This window comes from Salvelinus namaycush, chromosome 25 (assembly GCF_016432855.1).
Source record: "Salvelinus namaycush isolate Seneca chromosome 25, SaNama_1.0, whole genome shotgun sequence".
In the NCBI taxonomy this organism is placed as follows: domain Eukaryota; kingdom Metazoa; phylum Chordata; class Actinopteri; order Salmoniformes; family Salmonidae; genus Salvelinus; species Salvelinus namaycush.
Window position 1 is genome coordinate 33,747,143 of NC_052331.1, and position 23,998 is coordinate 33,771,140.

The following is a 23,998-nucleotide window of genomic DNA, read 5'->3' on the forward strand; positions in this document are numbered from 1 at the left end:
CGGTGTTTTAACAGTCAATAAAAACAGAACATCAGTAAAGTGTCCACGGCTAGGGTGTTGCCAGGTGACGGCACCGCTCATTAATATTGGCAAGACAAGACCGATGTGACATGATGCGGTCGTGTACAGGTTGTGTACAGGTTGTGTACAAGTTGTGTACAGGTCGTGTACAGGTTGCCAAAAAAATGCACATAGATCCACTACCAATGTTGGATTGATGTCAGGGTATCTCGCTTCCTTGAAGCCTCTCCCATGACGGAGGACGAATCTATAGTCCTGCTTTCTCACTAATTAATGAGCTGTGTGGACTGGTCTTTGATTAAGCTTAAAAGTGAATGAGTTTCATAACTAATATGATATTCTAAAAGAAAAACATACTTGCTATTCCCTATGTTCGTCCTATGACTAGAAGAAGAGAAGACCTGGAATTACTTTGTGCTGGACCCGCAGAGAAATAAAAGAGAATACCATAGATCACTTTAATAATTGATTTGCATATGATTATCAAAAAAATACTAAGAGAGAAATGCGTATTTTGTTCTAGTTTCTTTCTTTCTTTTTTTTTTTTTTTTTTTTTACAATTCCATACACCTTAGTCTTACAGAAAGAAGTCTGCCCTGACGGACATACATTTCCTTGTTTTTCTTATTTCACATAGATTTTTTTATCCTGGTACATGGCCCCTTAACTGTCATTTTTCTTTTGATGTTGCCAACAACAAACAAACATACAAACCAGGGTTCACACGGAGGTCAGAGGGGTCAAATGAAGATGAACTCTGAGCGGATTTAGTAGGGATGGGGAGATCATATAACACGGCAGATGCTGACAGCTGGCGTACTTTAAAAAAACAAACATGTCAAGAGTAATTCACTGAATAATTCAAACTTTTTGTGGGTCAGGTTGATATTGAGGTCACATAGTTATCATCTTAATGGCAACATATTTCATTTGCAAGGGATCCTTGACACATTTTACTTAAGAAAACATCCGACACATCAACATATCAGTTAGCCTGGTACCATATTCTATGTGCTTTAGCCAACTTCCCTGACTATCGGTGTCAGACCAAACATGTTCGGCATGACAATGGAAAAACACAGAGACGATTTGGTTAAAGCACAAACGGACTGGAGCCCCAGGCTAAGATATCAGTAGCGTGTCCAGTATAATGGAATTGACAACTGTACTGACAGGCTGACAATGTGGGCAAGCAATGGTGACTAATAGTAGCTAGGGTTCATCATTAACCCTTTCCTACGAGCCACAGCTGACGCAAAATATTTGATTCTTGTTTAATCATTAAATTCACTGTCTAGTGTATTACGTTAATGTGTGAAAGAATAAAAAAAAGAAAAAGATATCCCTCAATTACTGTAGAAAACGCAATACTATTTTCAACTATAAGTAATAACTTAGCATCCAAAACAAGACATAGTTGAATAAAATAAGAGTAAGAAAATAGAGTAGTAGTTATGCGAAACCATTGTCTCTTGTTCACATGACATTCATCCACAACAGTTCCAATTTGGCATGCACATGATGGTGTGTCCTGTACTGTGTTACAGTCAAATACGTCCTACTCAGTCAGCCTCTTTATACAGGGATGGTGAATGGGACACGCAAAGACACATACAGTAGCATGAGACCAAAACCTTCCACTGACATGAAAGACCACAATTAAAGAAAGTGGACAAAACAAGATAATAAAAAAACAGCAATTCTTATAGAAGTCCACAATCAAGTTCTCTGACCAAGGGCATTAGGATACAATCTTTTCAGGTGTCCGCGTTCCTTCAGAATCCATAGAATCCATCCTTAAAGACTCATCATTTGAACAAACCCTTTTGTGTCATCATTGCGCCTGTATCTTTCCAGTACATAGTATCCATATCCGTTCCCATCCGTGGTCAAAGTCAATGATAAAGGCAGGGAAGACATGGGAATCACTTTGGCAAAAGGACACTTCCCAGGCAGCAGAAAACACATGCAGACATGCAAACATAACCTGAGGGGGAGTTTGGCTTTCTGTCAATGGACGGTTCTCGAAATCACAAATGTCAATACTGAGTACGAGCACACACCAACAAACAAGTTCTCCACAAGCTGCTCAAGAGTCTATTCTCAACAAAGCTCCACTGAAGCTGTCCAAAGTCAATATGTCCTTTTCCATGTTAGTTTTGTCTAGGTACAGCAGACCACTTTTGTTTTGTCTAGGAATGGGTCATCCATTCATTCATTCATTGGGTTCTGCAAGTAGTGCTCCTAGGTAGTTTCTAGTGGGTCCAGTTTCCTCTGCTGATTTGTTGGTTTGTTGTTCTGTTGGTCCAGATCCAAACCTCAGACCCTTATGGGGAGAGTTGCGCTCATATGTTGTCGAACGATGTCATTCTGACTGCTGTCCAGGCTCTTCATGTGGTGGCCAGGCAACGTCCCCCCGATCCGCATCAGATCCCTGTCAACAGAGGCAATAGGTCAGTCACGTGTGGTTTTTTTCAAGAGTACAAACTGTTACACCAGTGTTATTAGATTCCTGGTTCTGGAGCAGAGAGCCATAGGGGTTTTGTTCCAGCTCAGTGCTAGCACAAAATGTTAAACTTATCAACCAATCACCAAGCCCTTGGTTTGTTCAATTAGGTGTGTTAGTGCTACACTTATCTATTTGAAACTTTATTTAACCTCTTAGCGCTAGGGGTCATAATTTTTTTCTTTTCTTAAAATAACGTTCCCAAGGTAAACAGACATTTTCTCTGGCCCAGATCGTAGAATATGCATATAAATTTACAGATTAGGATAGAAAACACTCCAAAGTTTCCAAAACTGTCAAATATTGTCTGTGAGTATAACAAAACGTATTCTGCAGACGAAAACCTGAGAAAATATAACCCGGAAGTGATATTTTAAATCTGTGTTTCCTGGACCGTCTTTCTTCCATTTAAAGGGGTATCAACCATATTCCTTTTCCAATGGCTTCCTCAGGCTGTGACCAGGCTTTAGACATAGTTTCAGGCTTTTATTTAGAAAAATGAACGAGATTTTTCAAAACTAGTCAGGTGTCCTCCGAATAGTTCCTGCGCGAGCGAGAGGAGCTGTCCATTTTCCTTTTGTCTCTTAATGAATAGGTTATGGTCCGGTTGAAATATTATCGATTATGTTTGTTGAAAACAACCTGAGGATTGATTATAAAAAACATTTGACATGTTTCTACGACCATTACGGATACTTTTTGGAATTTGTCGAACGGAACAAGGCTTTGGTTTTCTGAACATAACGCGCAACCCAAATGGTGTTTTTTTGTGATAAAATTAATATTTATCGAACAAAAAGAACATTTGTTGTGTAAACTGGGAGTCTCGTACGGTAAGCGATTAATTTTATTGCTTTTCTGACTTCCGTGACCAAGCTAACCAAGCTAATATAAGGCTAACTGTTCTAGCATTGATTGCTACACTCAAAAAAGCTTGGATTTCTTTCGCTGTAAAGTATATTTTCAAAATCTGACACGATAGGTGGATTAACAACAAGCTAAGCTGTGTTTTGGTATATTTCACTTGTGATTAAATGATTATAAATATTTTTAGTAATATTTTTGCATTTGGCGCCCTGCAATTCTAGTGGTTGTTTAGGAAAATGATCCCGTAAAAGGGATCCGTAGCGCAGAGAAGTTAACCAGGAACAGGACTGAAGAACGCTGCTGTGTTAGGTGGTATAGTATTACGCTGTCAACAACATTGAGGATGGGAGACAGCACACAGCACAGCAGACAGTGAGAATCCATCAAATATGTGTTGATACCGATCATGGAAAAGACAACTTAGAAGCCAGTTCCACCACTTACAAAATCCAATTTAACCTCAGAGCAGAATAAACTAATCATGTTGGGGTTGTAAACTAGTACCTCCGTCATCTCCATTCTAAAGATACTAAGTCACTCTCTCTCTCCACTCACTCACTCACTCACTCACTCACTCACTCACTCACTCACTCACTCACTCACTCACTCACTCACTCACTCACTCACTCACTCACTCACTCACTCACTCACTCACTCACTCACTCACTCACTCACTCACTCACTCACTCACTCACTCACTCACTCACTCACTCACTCACTCACTCACTCACAGATGAGGCCATAAATTAATCATCGGCATGTCATCGGCATACAATGACACGTAGCATAACACACGCAAGACACACACCTACATACACACAAACTTCCCCATTTGGCCCATCACAGCAATGGGCTTGGCCTCCCTTAGCAACCTAATTAAATACATTCCTCTTTTAGCTTCTCCTCAATCTGTCTTATTACCCACACTCCATCACCTCAGCTCTCTGTTTGTCTGTTTCTACATCCCCCATTCATCTCAGCTCTCTGTTAGTCTGTTTCTACATCCCCCATCATCTCAGCTCTCCATTAGTCTGTTTCTACATCCCCCATCACCTCAGCTCTCCATTAGTCTGTTTCTACATCCCCCATCACCTCAGCTCTCTGTTTGTCTGTTTCTACATCCCCCATCACCTCAGCTCTCTGTTTGTCTGTTTCTACATCCCCCATCACCTCAGCTCTCCATTAGTCTGTTTCTACATCCCCCATCACCTCAGCTCTCTGTTTGTCTGTTTCTACATCCCCCATCACCTCAGCTCTCTGTTTGTCTGTTTCTACATCCCCCATCACCTCAGCTCTCTGTTTGTCTGTTTCTACATCCCCCATCACCTCATCTCTCTGTTAGTCTGTTTCTACATCCCCCATCACCTCAGCTCTCTGTTTGTCTGTTTCTACATCCCCCATCACCTCATCTCTCTGTTAGTCTGTTTCTCCATCCCCCATCACCTCAGCTCTCTGTTGTCTGTTTCTACATCCCCCATCACCTCAGCTCTCTGTTTGTCTGTTTCTACATCCCCCATCATCTCAGGTCTCCATTAGTCTGTTTCTACATCCCCCATCACCTCAGCTCTCTGTTTGTCTGTTTCTACATCCCCCATCACCTCATCTCTCTGTTAGTCTGTTTCTACATCCCCCATCACCTCAGCTCTCTGTTTGTCTGTTTCTACATCCCCCATCACCTCATCTCTCTGTTAGTCTGTTTCTACATCCCCCATCACCTCAGCTCTCTGTTTGTCTGTTTCTACATCCCCCATCACCTCATATCTCTGTTAGTCTGTTTCTACATCCCCCATCACCTCAGCTCTCTGTTTGTCTGTTTCTACATCCCCCATCACCTCATCTCTCTGTTAGTCTGTTTCTACATCCCCCATCACCTCAGCTCTCTGTTGTCTGTTTCTACATCCCCCATCATCTCAGCTCTCTGTTAGTCTGTTTCTACATCCCCCATCACCTCAGCTCTCTGTTTGTCTGTTTCTACATCCCCCATCACCTCAGCTCTCTGTTTGTCTGTTTCTACATCCCCCATCACCTCAGCTCTCTGTTGTCTGTTTCTACATCCCCCATCACCTCAGCTCTCTGTTAGTCTGTTTCTACATCCCCCATCACCTCAGCTCTCCATTAGTCTGTTTTTACATCCCCCATCACCTCAGCTCTCTGTTGTCTGTTTCTACATCCCCCATCACCTCAGCTCTCTGTTGTCTGTTTCTACATCCCCCATCACCTCAGCTCTCTGTTGTCTGTTTCTACATCCCCCATCACCTCAGCTCTCTGTTTGTCTGTTTCTACATCCCCCATCACCTCAGCTCTCTGTTAGTCTGTTTCTACATCCCCCATCACCTCAGCTCTCTGTTGTCTGTTTCTACATCCCCCATCACCTCAGCTCTCTGTTGTCTGTTTCTACATCCCCCATCACCTCAGCTCTCTGTTAGTCTGTTTCTACATCCCCATCACCTCAGCTCTCCATTAGTCTGTTTCTACATCCCCATCACCTCAGGTCTCCATTAGTCTGTTTCTACATCCCCATCACCTCAGCTCTCCATTAGTCTGTTTCTACATCCCCATCACCTCAGGTCTCCATTAGTCTGTTTCTACATCCCCCATCACCTCAGCTCTCTGTTAGTCTGTTTCTACATCCCCCATCACCTCAGCTCTCTGTTAGTCTGTTTCTACATCCCCCATCACCTCAGCTCTCCATTAGTCTGTTTCTACATCCCCCATCACCTCAGCTCTCTGTTAGTCTGTTTCTACATCCCCCATCATCTCAGCTCTCCATTAGTCTGTTTCTACATCCCCCATCACCTCAGCTCTCCATTAGTCTGTTTCTACATCCCCCATCACCTCAGCTCTCCATTAGTCTGTTTCTACATCCCCCATCACCTCAGCTCTCTGTTAGTCTGTTTCTACATCCCCCATCATCTCAGCTCTCCATTAGTCTGTTTCTACATCCCCCATCACCTCAGCTCTCCATTAGTCTGTTTCTACATCCCCCATCACCTCAGCTCTCTGTTTGTCTGTTTCTACATCCCCCATCATCTCAGCTCTCTGTTTGTCTGTTTCTACATCCCCCATCACCTCAGCTCTCTGTTTGTCTGTTTCTACATCCCCCATCACCTCAGCTCTCTGTTGTCTGTTTCTACATCCCCCATCACCTCAGCTCTCTGTTAGTCTGTTTCTACATCCCCCATCACCTCAGCTCTCTGTTAGTCTGTTTCTACATCCCCCATCACCTCAGCTCTCTGTTAGTCTGTTTCTACATCCCCCATCATCTCAGCTCTCTGTTAGTCTGTTTCTACATCCCCATCACCTCAGCTCTCCATTAGTCTGTTTCTACATCCCCCATCACCTCAGCTCTCTGTTAGTCTGTTTCTACATCCCCCATCACCTCAGCTCTCTGTTATTCTGTTTCTACATCCCCCATCATCTCAGCTGTCCGTTAGTCTGTTTCTATATCAGCAGCACTGGCTCTGTCTGCGCCATCTCTTTCTCTGTCCTATTACCTACATTCAGGAGGCAGCCAAGAGCACGGGGAATTAAACATAGGTCAGACATTACATTTCCACACGCAATTAGCTTCACAGAGGCCCGCTCCTGGCAATAGGAATCACTCTTGGGGTAATGCTGCAACAGTGAAACTGGAAGACATTGAGGCTCAAGCGAGAAACTGATAAGTGGAATATGATAATTTTGTGGTTTTGTTTGGTGGGGTACAAAGAGCTGAACCAGAGCTTCATGCCCTATACATCAGTTTAGGCCCAACACGCTGCTGTTGATATAGTTGATCGCACGCCAAAACAACAAATCAAACCAACAACAACAACAAAATATGACCATGTCTGTAAAAACCACTAAATATGTAGGTTGGTGTTTCGATAATTATTACTATTGACAGTATACTTTGAATTTCTGTTCATTATCATGGGAGAGGTTTTTGTGCAAATCTGTAGGTTTCTCGGCTGCAGACGCACGTATGCTTATTTAGAAACTGTTGTTTTTTTCTTTACACCGGTCTTGTTGTGCATATAAAAATACATATATATATAAATATATATAAAAAATATGAATAGCAAAATTTATATAAACTCAGCAAAAAAATAAAAGTCCTCTCATTATCAACTGCGTTTATTTTCATCAAACTTAACATGTGTAAATATTTGTATGAACATAACAAGATTCAACAACTGAGCCATAAACTGAACAAGTTCCACAAACACATGACTAACAGAAATGGAATAATTTGTCCCTGAACAAAGGGGGGGTCAAAATCAAAAGTAACAGTCAGTATCTGGTGTGGCCACCAGCTGCATTAAGTACTGCAGTGTATCTTCTCCTCATGGACTGCACCAGATTTGCCAGTTCTTGCTGTGAGATGTTACCCCACTCTTCCACCAAGGCACCTGCAAGTTCCCAGACATTTCTGGGGGGAATGGCCCTAGCCCTCACCCTCCGATCCAACAGGTCCCAGACGTGCTCAATGGGATTGAGAACCGGGCACATCGCTGGCCATGGCAGAATACTGACATTCCTGTCTTGCAGGAAAACACGCACAGAACAAGCAGTATGGCTGGTGGCATTGTCATGATGGAGGGTCAGGTCAGGATGAGCCTGAGGGAAGGGTACCACATGAGGGAGGAGGATGTCTTCCCTGTAACGCACAGCGTTGAGTTTGCCTGCATTGACAACAAGCTCAGTCCGATGATAATGTGACACACCGCCCCAGACCATGATGGACACTCCACCTCCAAATTGATCCCGCTCCAGAGTACAGGCCTCAGTGTAACGCTCATTTCTTCGATGATAAAGGCGAATCCGACCATCACCCCTGGTGAGACAAAACCGCGACCCAGTCATGTCTGGTCCAGCAACAGTGGGTTTGTGCCCATAGGCAACATTGTTGCCGGTGATGTCTGGTGAGGACCTGCCTTACAACAGGCCTACAAGCCCTCAGTCCAGCCTCTTTCCATCTATTGCGGACAGTCTGAGCACTGGTGGAGGGACTGTGCGTTCCTGGTGTAACTCGGGCAGTTGTTGTTGCCATCTTGTACCTGTACCACAGGTGTGATGTTCGAATGTACCGATCCTGTGCAGGTGTTGTTACACGTGGTCTGCCACTGCGAGGACGATCAGCTGTCTGTCCTGTCTCCCTGTAGCTCTGTCTTAGGCGTCTCACAGTATGGACATTGCAATTTATTGCCCTGGCCACATCTGCAGGCCTCATGCCTCCTTGCAACATGCCTAAGGCATGTTCACGCAGATGAGCAGGGCCCCATGGCATCTTTCTTTTGGTGTTTTTCAGAGTCAGTAGAAAGGCCTCTTTAGTGTCCTAAGTTTTCATAACTGTGACCTTCATTGCCTACCGTCTGTAAGCTGTTAGTGTCTTAACGACCGTTCCACAGGTCCATGTTCATTAATTGTTTATGGTTCATTGAATAAGCATGGGAGACCGTGTTTAAACCCTTTTCAATGAAGATCTGTGAAGTTATTTGGATTTTTACAAATTATCTTTGAAAGACAGGGTCCTGAAAAAGGGATGTTTCTTTTTTTGCTGAGTTTAATAATAATTATTTAAAAAATATATAATAATAAAGAAATAAATACATGATAAAGAAATAAAGAAATAATTCCTCTCCAGTCTCTTCCACTCACCCTGAGTATGTGCTGGTGACCACTTTGAGTGTGGCGGCGTTGCGGAGCAGCTTGTCCAGGGTGCTGACGATCTGGCAGAATTTGGGCCTCAGGTTCCTCTCCTTCACCCAGCACTCCAACATGAGCTGGTGCAGCACCATGGGGCAGTCCATAGGTGGGGGCAGACGGTAGTCCTGTTCCACCGCAGTCATCACCTAAGGAAAGGGTTAATACGATATGATACTATGCGATACAATGTGATAGTATACAATGTGGTACCATACAATATGATACGTTATGATACCACAAGATACAATACCATATGATATGATAGAATAGGTTTAGGGATCAATTCCATTCTCAATTCCTGTCAATTTAAAAAGTGTTTTGAAATTCTAATTCACGAGGAAGAACAAAAAAGAAAGTAAGAGTCAGTTAATTCAGTTGATTACTTTTGATTACATGTGATTACTGTTGATTACAGTTGATTACAGTTGATTACTGTTGATTACAGTTGATTACTGTTGTAACAACATGTTATTTTCTGTTCTACTTTCTATAAACTTCACATGTATTTGACTACTTGCTACAAAGCAAATGGGCCTTTGTAAAAGATGAAGAATCTCTCTACTGCACTGCACAACTTGCACTCCCCGTTTCCTCATTTATTTGTCATGACGTGTTTGTATTCTCTACAAAGCTATTTATATCCATATGCTGTCGGTATGTATTTTGGTTACTTCTTGCTGCAATGCAAATTTGCCTTTGGGATCATACAACATCTATACTATTCATATTCCTATTTTTCGCTGCTCACAAATGTAATGATTATTTTGAAACTGGCTACTGTAGTGATACAACATGTTGGATGCCACGTTTGGATGAGCATAATTGCGCTCTATTCATTAATAAGGTAGAAGCCCAGTGAGATGGTAAGATGTGTTTTGGGGATAGAGAGTGGGTGTGTGTGCGCGATGGTGTGTGTGAGCTCGTGCGTATGAGTGTGTGTGTGTGGTAGTTAACTACTCTGCCGTGGTAAATATCTGTGGATTGAAGATACAGGTGGAGACGTGGGTAGCAGGAGACAAAGTAAAAAACGTCAACACAGCTGCACTAACCACCTGCACAGTGAAGATAAAAACTCTCAAGCATAACTGTCAAGCTCAAACTAAAAGTGCAGCTGCAATGTATCTCAGTGTAAACTATCCCTTCAAGACTATGAATCTGAAATAAAACAGTGGCTCCATTCCTACATCCATACTAGCATACTACTTTAAATTCATACCCAATAAATTATTTCATTCTAAGTAATTCATTCAGGGAACACGGATGGAAATTTGCTTTGTTGCTAAACGGGGACTTTTACATTGATGTTGAAACTGAAATGTTTAATTCAATGATTAATGTACACTGTCCCTATCAAATAAATACCCTGAATAAATAAATAAGTAGTATGGGTATTGGAACCATATTCCACACTCTGTGTTGATCTGTCAGACGCAACGGGAGCTAGGAACTAACTAACTGACATCCAGGTCGCCTGCTAGTGTGTTCTAGTCTGCTACAGTAGATATTGAAACACTTCTTCTGGTAGTATGAGCCTATCGGACGCAACGGGAGCTAGGAACTAACTAACTCACATCCTGGTTGCCCATGTCCCAGTAGGGCCTCTCTCCGTAGGACACCACCTCCCACATGACGATGCCGTAGCTCCAGACGTCACTGGCCGAGGTGAATTTCCTGAAGGCAATGGCCTCAGGGGCGGTCCAGCGGATGGGAATCTTCCCTCCCTGTAGAGACACAGGGGGAGGCGGGGTTGATACAGTGGAGCATGCTGGGCAATGGATCCATTATAAACACTCACACAGGGAGAGGAAGGTAGACACATACAGACACACGCAGGCAGAGACACACACACATACGCAGAGACACACACACGCAGAAATACACACACATGCAGAGATACACACAGAGACACACACACACACTTACAAGCTGAGACACACAAACACACGCAGAAACACACATACGCAAGAAATACACACACACACACACGCAGAGACACACACAAACGCAGAGACACAAACACAGGTAACCAAAGTCTCACAAACATGATCACAGAATGCAGAGAGACACAAAGACACAAATGAGTGAGCACACTCACACACACACAAAATTGCAAACAAACAAAGAAAGCAAACAAACAAGCAATCTCACAGATAAACACACACAGACAAAAATAGAAAGACCGATTAAACACAGACCAAGCTAACAAGATCCATACCTACAACCCCCCTCTCAATCCAGGTCACTCATACCCACAACCACCCTCTCCATCCAGGTCACTCATACCCACAACCCCCCTCTCCATCCAGGTCACTCATACCCACAACCACCCTCTCCATCCAGGTCACTCATACCCACAACCCCCCTCTCCATCCAGGTCACTCATACCCAGACCACCCTCTCCATCCAGGTCACTCATACCCAGACCACCCTCTCCATCCAGTTCACTCATACCCACAACCCCCCTCTCCATCCAGGTCACTCATACCAACAACCACCCTCTCCATCCAGGTCACTCATACTCACAACCACCCTCTCCATCCAGGTCACTCATACCCAGACCACCCTCTCCATCCAGTTCACTCATACCCACAACCACCCTCTCCATCCAGGTCACTCATACCCAGCCCACCCTCTCCATCCAGGTCACTCATACCCACAACCCCCCTCTCCATCCAGGTCACTCATACCCACAACCACCCTCTCCATCCAGGTCACCCATACCCACAACCCCACTCTCCATCCAGGTCACTCACCAGAGAGCTAGTGTAAGTGGGATCGGCTGATGAGTCGTCTAGGAAACGGGACAGGCCGAAGTCGGACACCTTACACACCAGATTGGTATTAACCAGGATGTTGCGGGCAGCCAGGTCCCGGTGAACGTAGTTCATGTCCGAGAGGTACTTCATGCCCGCCGCGATGCCACGCAGTATGCCCACCAGCTGGGTCACCGTGAAGCGCCCGTCATTCAGCTGTGAGGGAGGCGAGGGGTAATGGGGAGGGTAGATAGATTGAGGGTTAATGCAGAAAGAGGGAGTGGGTAGATAGAGGGGGATGGGAGAGGAAGAGAGGGAGGGAAAGAGAGAAGAGAGGAGAGAGAGAGACAGAAATGTGGGAGATGGGAGAGGAAATATATATAGGGGAGGGAGAGAGAGAGAGAGAGAGAGAGAGAGAGAGAGAGAGAGAGAGAGAAAGGACACCGCCTCAGCACACAGGGGGACAAACACCTACCTAGAGGTGACAGCATTCCCTCCCCCATATATGCCCCCCTAGGCACAACTACGACAACATAACCAACAGAAATGGGTCACAACTCCTGCAGCTCTGTCGCACGCTGGGTATGTACAGCACCTAGTCAATGGCAGGCTTCGAGGGGACTCCTACGGTAGATACATTTTTAGCTCATCTCTTGGCAGTAGTACTGTAGACTACTTTATCACTGACCTCAACCCAGAGTCTCTCAGAGTGTTTACAGTCAGCCCACTGACACCCCTATCAGATCACAGCAATAAAATTGCAAGCAGACAACCTAAGAAAATGAACAACAATGACAAATGGTTTGATGAAGAATGCAAAAACCTAAGAAAGAAATTGAGAAACCTATCCAACCAAAAACATAGAGACCCAGAAAACCTGAGCCTACACCTTCACTATGGAGAATCACTAAAACAATACAGAAAAACATTACGGAAAAAGAAGGAACAGCACGTCAGAAATCCTCTCAATGTATTTGAAGAATCCATCGAATCTAACCGCTTCTGGGAAAATTGGAACACACTAAACAAACAACAACAACAAGAGTTATTTATCCAAAATGGAGATATATACATGACCAAATACAAATCTTAGAATCAACAATTAAAAACTCCCAGAACCAACTGGAGTCTCCAATTACATTGAATGAACAACAGGACAAAATACAAACCCTCTCACCTCAAAAGGCTTGTGGTGTTGATGGTATCCTAAATTAAATGATAAAATATACAGACCACAAATTCCAATTGGCTATACTTCAATTATTTAACATCATCCTCAGCTCTGGCATCTTCCCCAATATTTGGAACCAAGGACTGATCACCCCAATAACTACCGTGGAGTGGGATATGCGTCAACATCAACCTTGGGGAAATCTTCTGCATTATATCATTAACATCAGACTCGTACATATCCTCAGTGAAAACAATGTACTGAGCAAATGTCAAATTGGCTTTTTTACCAAATTACCGTATGGCAGACCACGTATTCACCCCGCACACCCTAATTGACAAACAAACCAAAACAAAGGAAAAGTCTTCTCATGCTCAATTTGGAATGAGGGTATGCTATACAAATTGATGGAAAGCGGTGTTGGGGGGAAAAAAAGAAGACATTCTAAAATCCATGCACACAAACAAAAAGTGTGTGGTTAAAATTGGCAAAAGAACACACACATTTGTTTCGACAGGGCTGTGGGGTGAGACAGGGATGAAGCTTGAGCCCCACCCTCTTCAACATACACCACTGTTCAAAAGTTTGGGGTCACTTAGAAATGTCCATGGCCTTCTAGGCAGAGTTGCAAAGAAAAACCATTTCTCAGACTGGCCAATAAAAATAAAAGATTAAGATTGGCAAAAGAACACAGACACTGGACAGAGGACCTCTGCCTAGAAGGCCAGCATCCCAGAGTCGCCTCTTCACTGTTGAAGTTGAGACTGGTGTTTTGCGGGTACTATTTAATGAAGCTGCCAGTTGAGGACTTGTGAGGTGTCTGTTTCTCAAACTAGACACTCAAACTAGACACAATGTACTTGTCCTCTTGCTCAGTTGTGCACCGGGGCCTCCCACTCCTCTTTCTATTCTGGTTAGAGCCAGTTTGCGATGCTCTGTGAAGGGAGTAGTACATAGCGTTGTACCAGATCTTCAGTTTCTTGGCAATTTCTCACATGGAATAGTCTTCATTTCTCAGAACAAGAATAGACTGACGAGTTTCAGAAGAAAGTTCTTTGTTTCTGGCCATTTTGAGCTTGTAATCGAACCCACAAATGCTGATGCTCCAGATACTCAACTAGTCTAAAGAAGGCCAGTTTTATTGCTTCTTAATTCAGGACACCAGATTTCAGCTGCGCTAATATAACTACAAAAGGGTTTTCTAATGATCAATTAGCCTTTTAAAATGATAAACTTGGATTAGCTAACACAACGTGCCATTTGAACACAGGAGTGATGGTTGCTGATAATGGGCCTCTGTACGCCTATGTAGATATTCCATAACAAATCTGCCGTTTCCAGCTACAATAGTAATTTACAACATTAACAATGTCTACATTGTATTTCTGATCAATTTGATGTTATTTTAATGGACAAAAAATGTGCTTTTCTTTAAAAAATGAAATTTCTAAGTGACCCCAAACTCTTGAACGGTAGTGTATATATCAACGAATTGGCGAGGGCACTAGAACAGTCTGCAGCACCCGGCCTCACCCTACTAGAATCTGAAGTCAAATGTCTACTGTTTGCTGATGATCTGGTGCTTCTGTCCCCAACCAAGGAGGGCCTACAGCAGCACCTAGATCTTCTGCACACATTCTGTCAGACCTGGGCCCTGACAGTAAATCTCAGTCAGACAAAAATAATGGCGTTCCAAAAAAGGTTGCCAGGACCACAAATACAAATTCCATCTAGACACCGACAACTCTACATACCTCGGCCTAAACATCAGCGCCACAGGTAACTTACACAAAGCTGTGAACGAGACAAGGCAAGAAGGGCCATCAAAATGAACATAAAGCTTCAAAGCCATACAACACTCCTTCCGTGGCCTCCAACTGCTCTTAAATGCAAGTAAAACGAAATGCATGCTCTTCAAAAGATCGCTGCTCGACACCCGCCCGCCAGACTAGCATCACTACTCTGGACGGTTCTGACTTAGAATATGTGGACAACTATAAATACCTGGTGTCTAGCTAGACTGTAAACTCTCCTTCCAGACTCACATTAAGCATCTCCAATCCAAAGTTAAATCTAGAATCTGCTTCCTATTTTGCAACAAAGCCTCCTTCACTCATGCTGCCAAACATACCCTCGTAAAACTGACTATCCTACCGATCCTTGACTTTGGCGATGTAATTTACAAATTAGCCTCCAACACTCTACTCAGCAAATTGGATGCAGTCTATCACAGTGCCATCCGTTTTGTCACCAAAGCCCCATATACTACCCACCACTGCAACCTGTATGCTCTCATTGGCTGGTCCTCGCTACATATTCGTCGCCAAACCCACTGGCTCCAGGTCATCTATAAGTCTTTGTTAGGTAAAGCCCCGCCTTATCTCAGCTCACTGGTCACCATAGCAACACCCACTCGTAGCACGCGCTCCAGCAGATATATTTCACTGGTCATCCCCAAAGCCAACTCCTCTTTGGCCACCTTTCCTTCCAGTTCTCTGCTGCCAATGACTGGAACGAATTGCAAAAATCACTGAAGTTGGAGACTTATATCTCCCTCATTAATTTTAAGCGTCAGCTGTCAGCGCAGCTTACCGATCGCTGCAGCTGTACACAGCCCATCTGTAAATAGCCCATCCAACCAACTACCTACCTCATCCCCATATTTGTTTTTCTGCTCTTTTGCACACCAGTATTTCTACTTGCACATCCTCATCTGCACATATATCACTCCAGTGTTAATTTGCTAAATTGTAATTACTTCGCCACTATTGGCGTATTTATTGCCTTACCTCCTTACTCCATTTGCACACACTGTATACAGATTTTTCTACTGTGTTATTGACTGTACGTTTGTTTATGTGTAACACTGTGTTGTTGTTTTTGTCGCACTGCTTTGCTTTATCTTGTCCAGGCCGCAGTTGTAAATGAGAACGTGTTCTCAACTGGCCTACCTGGTTAAATAAAGGTGAAATAAATAAAATAAATAAAAATAAAATTCGACATACCAATTAAGATCTGGCTATAAGTACTTGAATCAGTTATATAACCCATTGCCCTTTATGGCTGTGAGATCTGGGGTCTGCTCACCAACCAAGAATTCACAAAATGGGACACACCAAATTGAGACTCTGCATGCAGAATTCTGCAAAAATATATTCAGTGTACAACGTAAAACACCAAATAATGCATGCAGAGCAGAATTAGGCCGATACCCACTAATGATCAAAATCCAGAAAAGAGCCGTTCAATTCTACAACCACCTAAAAGGAACCGATTCCCAAACCTTACATAACAAAGCCATCACCTACAGAGAGATTAACCTGGAGAAGTCCCCTAAGCAAGCTGGCCTTCTCCCAAGAGAAGACAGGCTATATGCACACTGCCCACAAAATGAGGTGGAAACTGGGCTGCAATTCTTAACCTCCTGCCAAATGTATGACCATATTAGAGACACATATTTCCCTCAGATTACACAGACCTACAAAGAATTAAAAAACAAATCCAATTTTGATAAAATCCCATATCTATTGGGTGAAATACCACATTATGCCATCACAGCAGCAAGATTTGTGACCTGTTGCCATAAGAAAAGGAAAAACTCCATTGTAAATACAACACATATTTATATATTTTCCTTTTTGTACTTCAACTATTTGCACATCATTACAATACTGTATATAGCCATAATATGACACTTTCTTTGGCAATGTAAACATGTTTCCCATGCCAATAAAGCCCTTTGAATTGTATTGAATTGAGAGAGGGAAGAGGGAGATAAAATCAGTCAGTAGGTCAGTCTTCATAAACATAAAACGACATAAGTCTACATAAGCATACACCTACATAAGCCTACATAAACATAAACCTACATAAGCCTACATAAACATAAGTCTACATAAACCTAAATAAGTCTACATTGACATAAACCTACATAAGCCTTCATAAACATAAACCTACATAAGCCTACTGTACATAAATATAAACCTACATAAGCCTTCATAAACATAAACCTACATAAGCCTACATAAACCTACATAAGCCTACATAAACATAAACCTACATAAGCCTACATAAACATAAACCTACATAAGCTTACATAAACATAAACCTACATAAGCCTACATAAACATAAACCTACATAAGCATACATAAACATAAACCTACATAAGCCTACATAAACATAAACCTACATAAGCCTACATAAACATAAACCTACATAAGCCTACATAAACATAAGCCTACATAAACCTACATAAGCCTTCATAAACATAAACCTACATAAACATAATAAACATAAACCTACATAAGCCTACATAAACATAAACATAACATATGGAATAACTATCAATGACTGGTTCTATCAGTCTGCAACAGATTACCATGTGTCTGATCCCTAATGAGTAATTTAAATATGTGTATGTGTGTGTGTGTGTGCGTGTGTGTGTGTGTGTGTGTGTGTGTGTGTGTGTGTGTGTGTGTGTGTGTGTGTTGCTACAGCATGAAAGTGAATAGGACAGTCCACTGATAATTAGTTACAGTTAGAATTAAATTATCTTTTCCCAGAATGACTAGAGGTTCGACCTTTCTCTGCTTATCCAGTCTTGACTGAAATGAATTAAGCATCGAGTTGATGGAACCATGCTACCACTCACAACAGCTCCATAGAATTACAATAACTAGAATGGAAAATCATGGCTCCTTGACTTGAAGCAGGTTGACATTTATTGTCATGAATCTTGCCTTGCAGGCCGAACTGGGCGATTTCCACTAGATGGGCCAGCTGCAAAGTCAAAATTGGCGAAATCATAAAAATGAATGCAAACAAAAATGTTTAGGTTAGGGTTAGGTTAATTTAAGGTTAGGGTTAGGCATTAGGGTTAACAGTGGGTTAAGGTTAGGTTTAAAATCAGATTTTATGACTTTGTGGCTGTGCCAGCTAGAGACCACTCTGCAGGGCTGCCTCCAGTACATGAGTCATTCAAATAAATGCCAACCTTCTGACTTGAATGGGGATGTTCGTTCTAATGATTCTATTTTTATAAACAGCTCCATAATCAGTCCCATTTCTCATTAGTTTTGTGATGGCATACTTCCATGTCTCAAGGAGCCTGGAAATCAAGGTTCATTTGTCATGAACTCAGGAGGGTTAGATTCCCAACGTGCCAAGTATCTAAACATACTGCTTTGTTCTTTACACTTGAATGGAGTTTCACATGAAAACACATTTGGATGGGTATGTTAACAACATGATTCATCAGGGGGGAACTCAGGGGGGCAACTTTCACATTTTGAAATGGCATTTTTGTCCCCCCCAGTTTTATCATTGGAATGTCAAACAAAACTAGGCAACGGCATGCTTTAGGAAGCTGTCCGACTGGATTTAAAATAAAAAATAAAAATATGCCCCCCCCACTAAAACCAAAGTTGCACCCCTGTGATTCATAACAAGGCTGGGTGGCAAGGAAACAAACCCCATAAGCAGATGTAACTTCTTTAGGAAAACAGCCCTAATGTTGGAAACAAACATCATTATGTTGTTGTCCAGAGTCACATTTATTTATTTTACAAGCTATAGCACAACAGCACAGTTTGGTCTGCTTTTTGTTTTCATTTTTGCCATGGAAAAAATATCACAATGCTGATATCGTCACAGCCCTAATGCATTGGAGGCATAGATGGATAGGACAGTCCTGCTTGGGAGTGTGTGTTTGTGTTTATCCTTGAGTGCAAATGTGTTTCTTGTTGTTATGCATGTGTTATGTGCGTTCACATGTGTACATGTGTATAGTTCTGTCTGCATCCCAGAGCCAGGCACAGTAGTTTGACGGGACATCACAAGATCACTGCAGTGTGTATCTATGAGTCACACACACAAACACACATAAATGCAGCTGGATGGACATCTGACTGACAGGAGTGTGTGAGAAGGAGTGAGAGGCTGAGCTTGAGTCACGAGATGAGCTTGAGTCACGAGAGATGAAATTAATGAGATGAAATTAAATTAAATGAGATGAATTGAAATGAGATGAAATGAGATGTAATGAAATGAACCAAGGAGGGTTATGGAAATTGCTCTGTACTTTATGATCGTAAATTTATCCAGTAAGAGAGATTATTTGTATTTATTAACGTTATACACCATTTATTTTTTATTTAACCTTTAACTAGGCAAGTCAGTTATTATTTACAATGACGGCCTACCAAAAGGCAAAAGGCTTCCTGCGGGGACGGGGGCTGGGATTTAAAAAAATATATATATAGGACAACATTGGTGTCACGCCCTGACCTTAGAGAGCCTTTTTATGTCTCTATTTGGTTTGGTCAGGGTGTGATTTGGGGTGGGCATTCTATGTTTTTGTTTTCTATGATTTTTTATTTCTATGTTTTGGCCGGGTGTGGTTCTCAATCAGGGACAGCTGTCTATCATTGTCTCTGATTGGTAACCATACTTAGGTAGCCCTTTTCCCTCCTTTAAGTGTGGGAAGTTGTCTTTGTTTGGGGTACTATAGCCCTCTTAAGCTTCGCGGTCGTTTTGTATTGTGTATTGTTTATTGTTTTTGTTGGCGACATTACTAAATAAAAAGGAAAATGTACGCTCATCACGCTGCGCTTTGGTCCACTTCTTACAACGGCCGTGACAATTGGACTGTAATATCTGGGTTAACTGTTACAGAAAGGAGAGGAGCTACTGCATAACTACACCGAGATTAAGCTATTCCATATTATAAACTGGGTGGTTCCAGCCCTGAAAGCTGATTGGCTGACAGCCGTGGTATATCAGACAGTATACCACGGGTATGACAAAACATAGATTTTTTCTTGCTCTATTTACGTTGGTAAGCAGTTTATTATTTTTTATTTATTTTTTATTTCACCTTTATTTAACCAGGTAGGCTAGTTGAGAACAAGTTCTCATTTGCAACTGCGACCTGGCCAAGATAAAGCAAAGCAGTTCGACACATACAACAACACAGAGTTACACATGGAATAAACAAACATACAATCAATAATACAGTAGAAAAGTCTATATACAGTGTGTGCAAATGAGGTAGGATAAGAGAGGTAAGGCAATAAATAGGCCATGGTGGTGAAGGAATTACAATATAGCAATTAAACACTGGAATGGTAGGATGTGCAGAAGATGAATGTGCAAGTAGAGATACTGGGGTGCAAAGGAGCAAGATACATAAATAACTACAGTATGGGGATGAGGTAGTTTGGATGGGCTATTTACAGATGAGCTATGTACAGGTGCAGTGATCTGTGAGCTGCTCTGACAGCTGGTGCTTATAGCGAGTGAGGGAGGTAAAAGTCTCCAGCTTCAGAGATTTTTGCAGTTCGTTCCAGTCATTGGCAGCAGAGAACTGGAAGGAGAGGCGGCCAAAATAAGAATTGGCTTTGTGGGTGACCAGTGAGATATACCTGCTGGAGCGTGTGCTACGGGTGGGTGCTGCTATGGTGACCAGTGAGCTGCGATAAGGCGGGATAGCAATAATAGCAATAAGGCACTTAGGGGGTTTGTGATATACAGTCAATATGCCACGGCTAAGGGCTGTATCCAGGCACTCCGCGTTGCGTCGTGCTAAGAACAGCCCTTAAGCCCTTAGCCGTGGTATATTGGCCAAATACACACCCCCTCGTGCCTTATTGCTTAAGTATGACCACCTATGAATGGACTTGAACGGTGCGCCATTCTCGTATGAGCTCATCGAGGTTAATTAACTCTTACTGAGTGAGAGAGCATTACTGTGTGTGTGTACACTGCCCACTGCCTATTGCCTACTGTAGGAATCATGTAATAGAACTCTAAGTTGTAGAAGTTCTGTACTTCCCCCATCAGCGTCCACTGTCGTGTAGGAGGTGGTGTGTGTCCTTGTCCCCAGGTGTAGTAATATAATAATTTACATTTTATGTGATTTAGCAGACGCTTTTATCCAAAGCGACAGGGATGCTAACAGGGATGCGTGCATACATTTTCTTTATGGGTGATCAAGGGAATCAAACTCAATATCCTGGTGTTGCAAGCACCATGCTCTACCAACTGAGCTATAGAGGACCACATGTAGTACAGCTGAATTCCTATCAGTCAGCGATGTTGTGTCTGACTATGCATGTCTCTGGATTTTCAACAGCACAACTCCTATCACTATTGGTCAGGGGTATCATGAACGGTTCAGCGTATCGCCATAACTGGTGTGTGTTCGGTACGACTCTAAGCATTACTGGTGTGTAGGTGGTGGTATGTGTGATTATGCGTGACTCCAGGTTTTTATGTAGTACGGTAGACTCGATATCAATTAGATGTATCATGTACAATTCCGCACATCGCCACAACTGGTGTCAGCTTCACTCACCCTGAGGAAGGAGTCCAGCGCTCCGTTCTCCATGAACTCGGTGATGATGAGCACGGGGCAGCTGCGGGTCAGCACGCCCTCCAGCCGGATCACGTTGGGGTGGTCAAACTGGCCCATGATTGACGCTTCGCCAAGGAAGTCCCGCCTTTGGCGCTCCGTGTAGCCTGCCTTCAGTGTCTTAATGGCCACCACCGCCTCACGGCGCCCGGGCTGCTTCAGGCGCCCGCGGCACACCTCTCCGAACTCACCTGGGTGGAGGGTTGGGGGGAAGGGGGGTGGTGGAGGGGGGGAGAGGGTGTGAGGGTTGGGAAAGGGGAGGGAAGTGAAGGAAGAGGGAGGAGAGAGAGGGGAGTGGAGGAAGAGGGAGGAGGGAGTGGAGGAAGAGAGAGGGGAGTGGAGGAAGAGGGAGGAGGGAGAGAGGGGAGTGGAGGAAGAGGGAGGAGGGAGAGAGGGGAGTTGAGGAAGAGGGGAAAGAGGAGGAGGAGTGAGGGAGAGGGAGGGAGGGAGCATTACTGGTTGAACCGAGGAGGAGGAAGAAGAGGAGGAGGAAGAGGAGGAGAAACTCTAGAAATATAGGAGTGAAAGGAAGAAGGAGATTGTAAAAGAGCGAGAGATGGGGGTTGAGCTGTGTAGGAGAGAGAGTGAATGAGGAAGGTAGGAAAAGAGAGAGACAGGAAACTTAGGGGTCTGAGAGGTTGGGGAGGGATGGAGAGAAGGAAAGATCATCCCGTGACCGGGAGTGGAGCCTGGGACCGGTGGAGGGGGAGAGGGAACGGAGGAGGAGCCTGGGAGTTTTGGTGCCTTGGTAAAAAGTTGTGTGTTTATAAAGGAGAAGAGAGAAAGAGGAAGAGAAATAAAGGGACATATGGTTCAGGGTGAAGTCAGGAGAAAGAACACATGCTCTTGGAGAAGAAACAGCAAACTAGCTGGACGACAGAAGAAGTTGTTTCACTGACACCTCCCCTCCACACTCCCCACACCTCCCTTTCACACCTCCCCTCCACACCTACTCCCCACACCTCCCTTTCACACCTCCCCCTCCACACCTACTCCCCACACCTCCCCCTCCCCACACCTCCCTTTCACACCTCCCCTCCACACCTACTCCCCACACCTCCCTTTCACACCTACTCCCCACACCTCCCCCTCCACATCTCCCCCTCACCCCTCCCTTTCACACCTCCCTTTCACACCTCCCCTCCACACCTACTCCCCACACCTCCCTTTCACACCTCCCCTCCACACCTCCCCCTCCACATCTCCCCCTCACACCTCCCTTTCACACCTCCCCCACCACACCTACTCCCCATACCTCCCCCTCACATCTCCCACCCACCTACCCTCCACACCTACTCTCCATATCTCCCCCCCACACCTCCCCCTCCACACCTCCCCCCACACCTCCCCTCCACACCTCCCCCCCACACCTACCCTCCACACCTCCCATCCACACCTCCCCTCCACACCTCCTCTCCACACCTCCCCTCCACCTCCCCTACACACCTACTCTCCACACCTACTCTCCACACTTCCCCTCCACACCTCCGCCCAACAACCCGTGCCCCTACCACCCAACACACATCTTGTTCAACCAACAACCCACCCCAACATCACCCACTCCCCTAAACACACAGCTGTCCCAAAACATCCCTCCATCTTCACAAATACCCCCCCCCCCCCAAACACAAAATCCACTCCCTCCCAAAACCCTGCCCTCTGAACACCGCACTTCAAAACCTAGCTATGTTGGTTACCTGCACCAATGACCTCCTCAATCTTCACACACGAGATGTCAATCTCCTTGGCAAACTCATGGACTGCCTCATTGGGGTCCTCGTAAGTAAACGGATCAATGTACACCTTCACCCCAGGAGAAACTACAGAGATGAAGGGAGGAATGCATCAGATGTTCTTGAATATACACATTCATCAGATATTCATGACACTTGCAGTTTTTTGTTGTTGCGTTCCAATGCGGCATTATTAACTAATACAGTTATGAATGGAATCAAATTTGATGCATGAACAGCAGTTGGACATATCTATCACACAGCTCTTTGAGTCTTGAAAAGGGAGTCTGCTACACTTTGGGGTTTCATAAACCACCTGATCTAGATAATCATGATTTCATTGAGCAAATGTAGTTTCCTGCTTTGGTCAGGTGATTGGATAATTGATTAAATCAGGTGGTTTACTGTCCTGGTTTGAACAAAGGACCACAGAAAGGCGCAGCTCTCCAAGTCTGCATGCACAACACGCACGCACGCACACACACACACACACACACCCCTCCCCCAACACACACACACACACAACCCCCTCCCCCAACAGACACACACCTTCCCCTCAGTACTCACCATACTGCTGCAGCTTCTCTGTGTATTCCAGCTCCGAACCGCTGCGTTGCTTCCTACAAACAAGGACCACACACGCACAATCTCATTCACATCATCCATCCTCTGTCTTGGCAGGCACTCCACAGTAGATACACAGGCTGCTTTCAAATAACAAGCAGAAGATAGTAGATTGTCTGCAGACAGTCGGGATTGGAAGAATGGAACAATGCTCAGGGTGGCTAAAGGATTTCTAAGGGCCTTTTCAGGATTCAAGGAACCAAGATACCAAACAATGACCGAAA

General features: G+C 43.9%; 1 protein-coding gene across 1 annotated transcript in view; it reads right to left on the reverse strand.

Annotated features, from left to right (window-relative positions):
- Positions 1-539: 539 nt before the first annotated feature.
- Positions 540-23,998, reverse strand: part of ephb3a (eph receptor B3a) — a 49,486-nt gene continuing 26,027 nt past the window's right edge. Inside the window, exons 9-15 of the mRNA XM_038963454.1 lie at positions 23,718-23,770; positions 23,115-23,237; positions 21,361-21,608; positions 11,836-12,051; positions 10,654-10,803; positions 9,035-9,228; positions 540-2,455 (exon numbers count right to left, since the gene is read on the reverse strand). Coding sequence (XP_038819382.1) covers positions 2,341-2,455; positions 9,035-9,228; positions 10,654-10,803; positions 11,836-12,051; positions 21,361-21,608; positions 23,115-23,237; positions 23,718-23,770 — 1,099 coding nt within the window. The 3' untranslated portion in view covers positions 540-2,340. The remainder of the gene's footprint in view (positions 2,456-9,034; positions 9,229-10,653; positions 10,804-11,835; positions 12,052-21,360; positions 21,609-23,114; positions 23,238-23,717; positions 23,771-23,998) is intronic.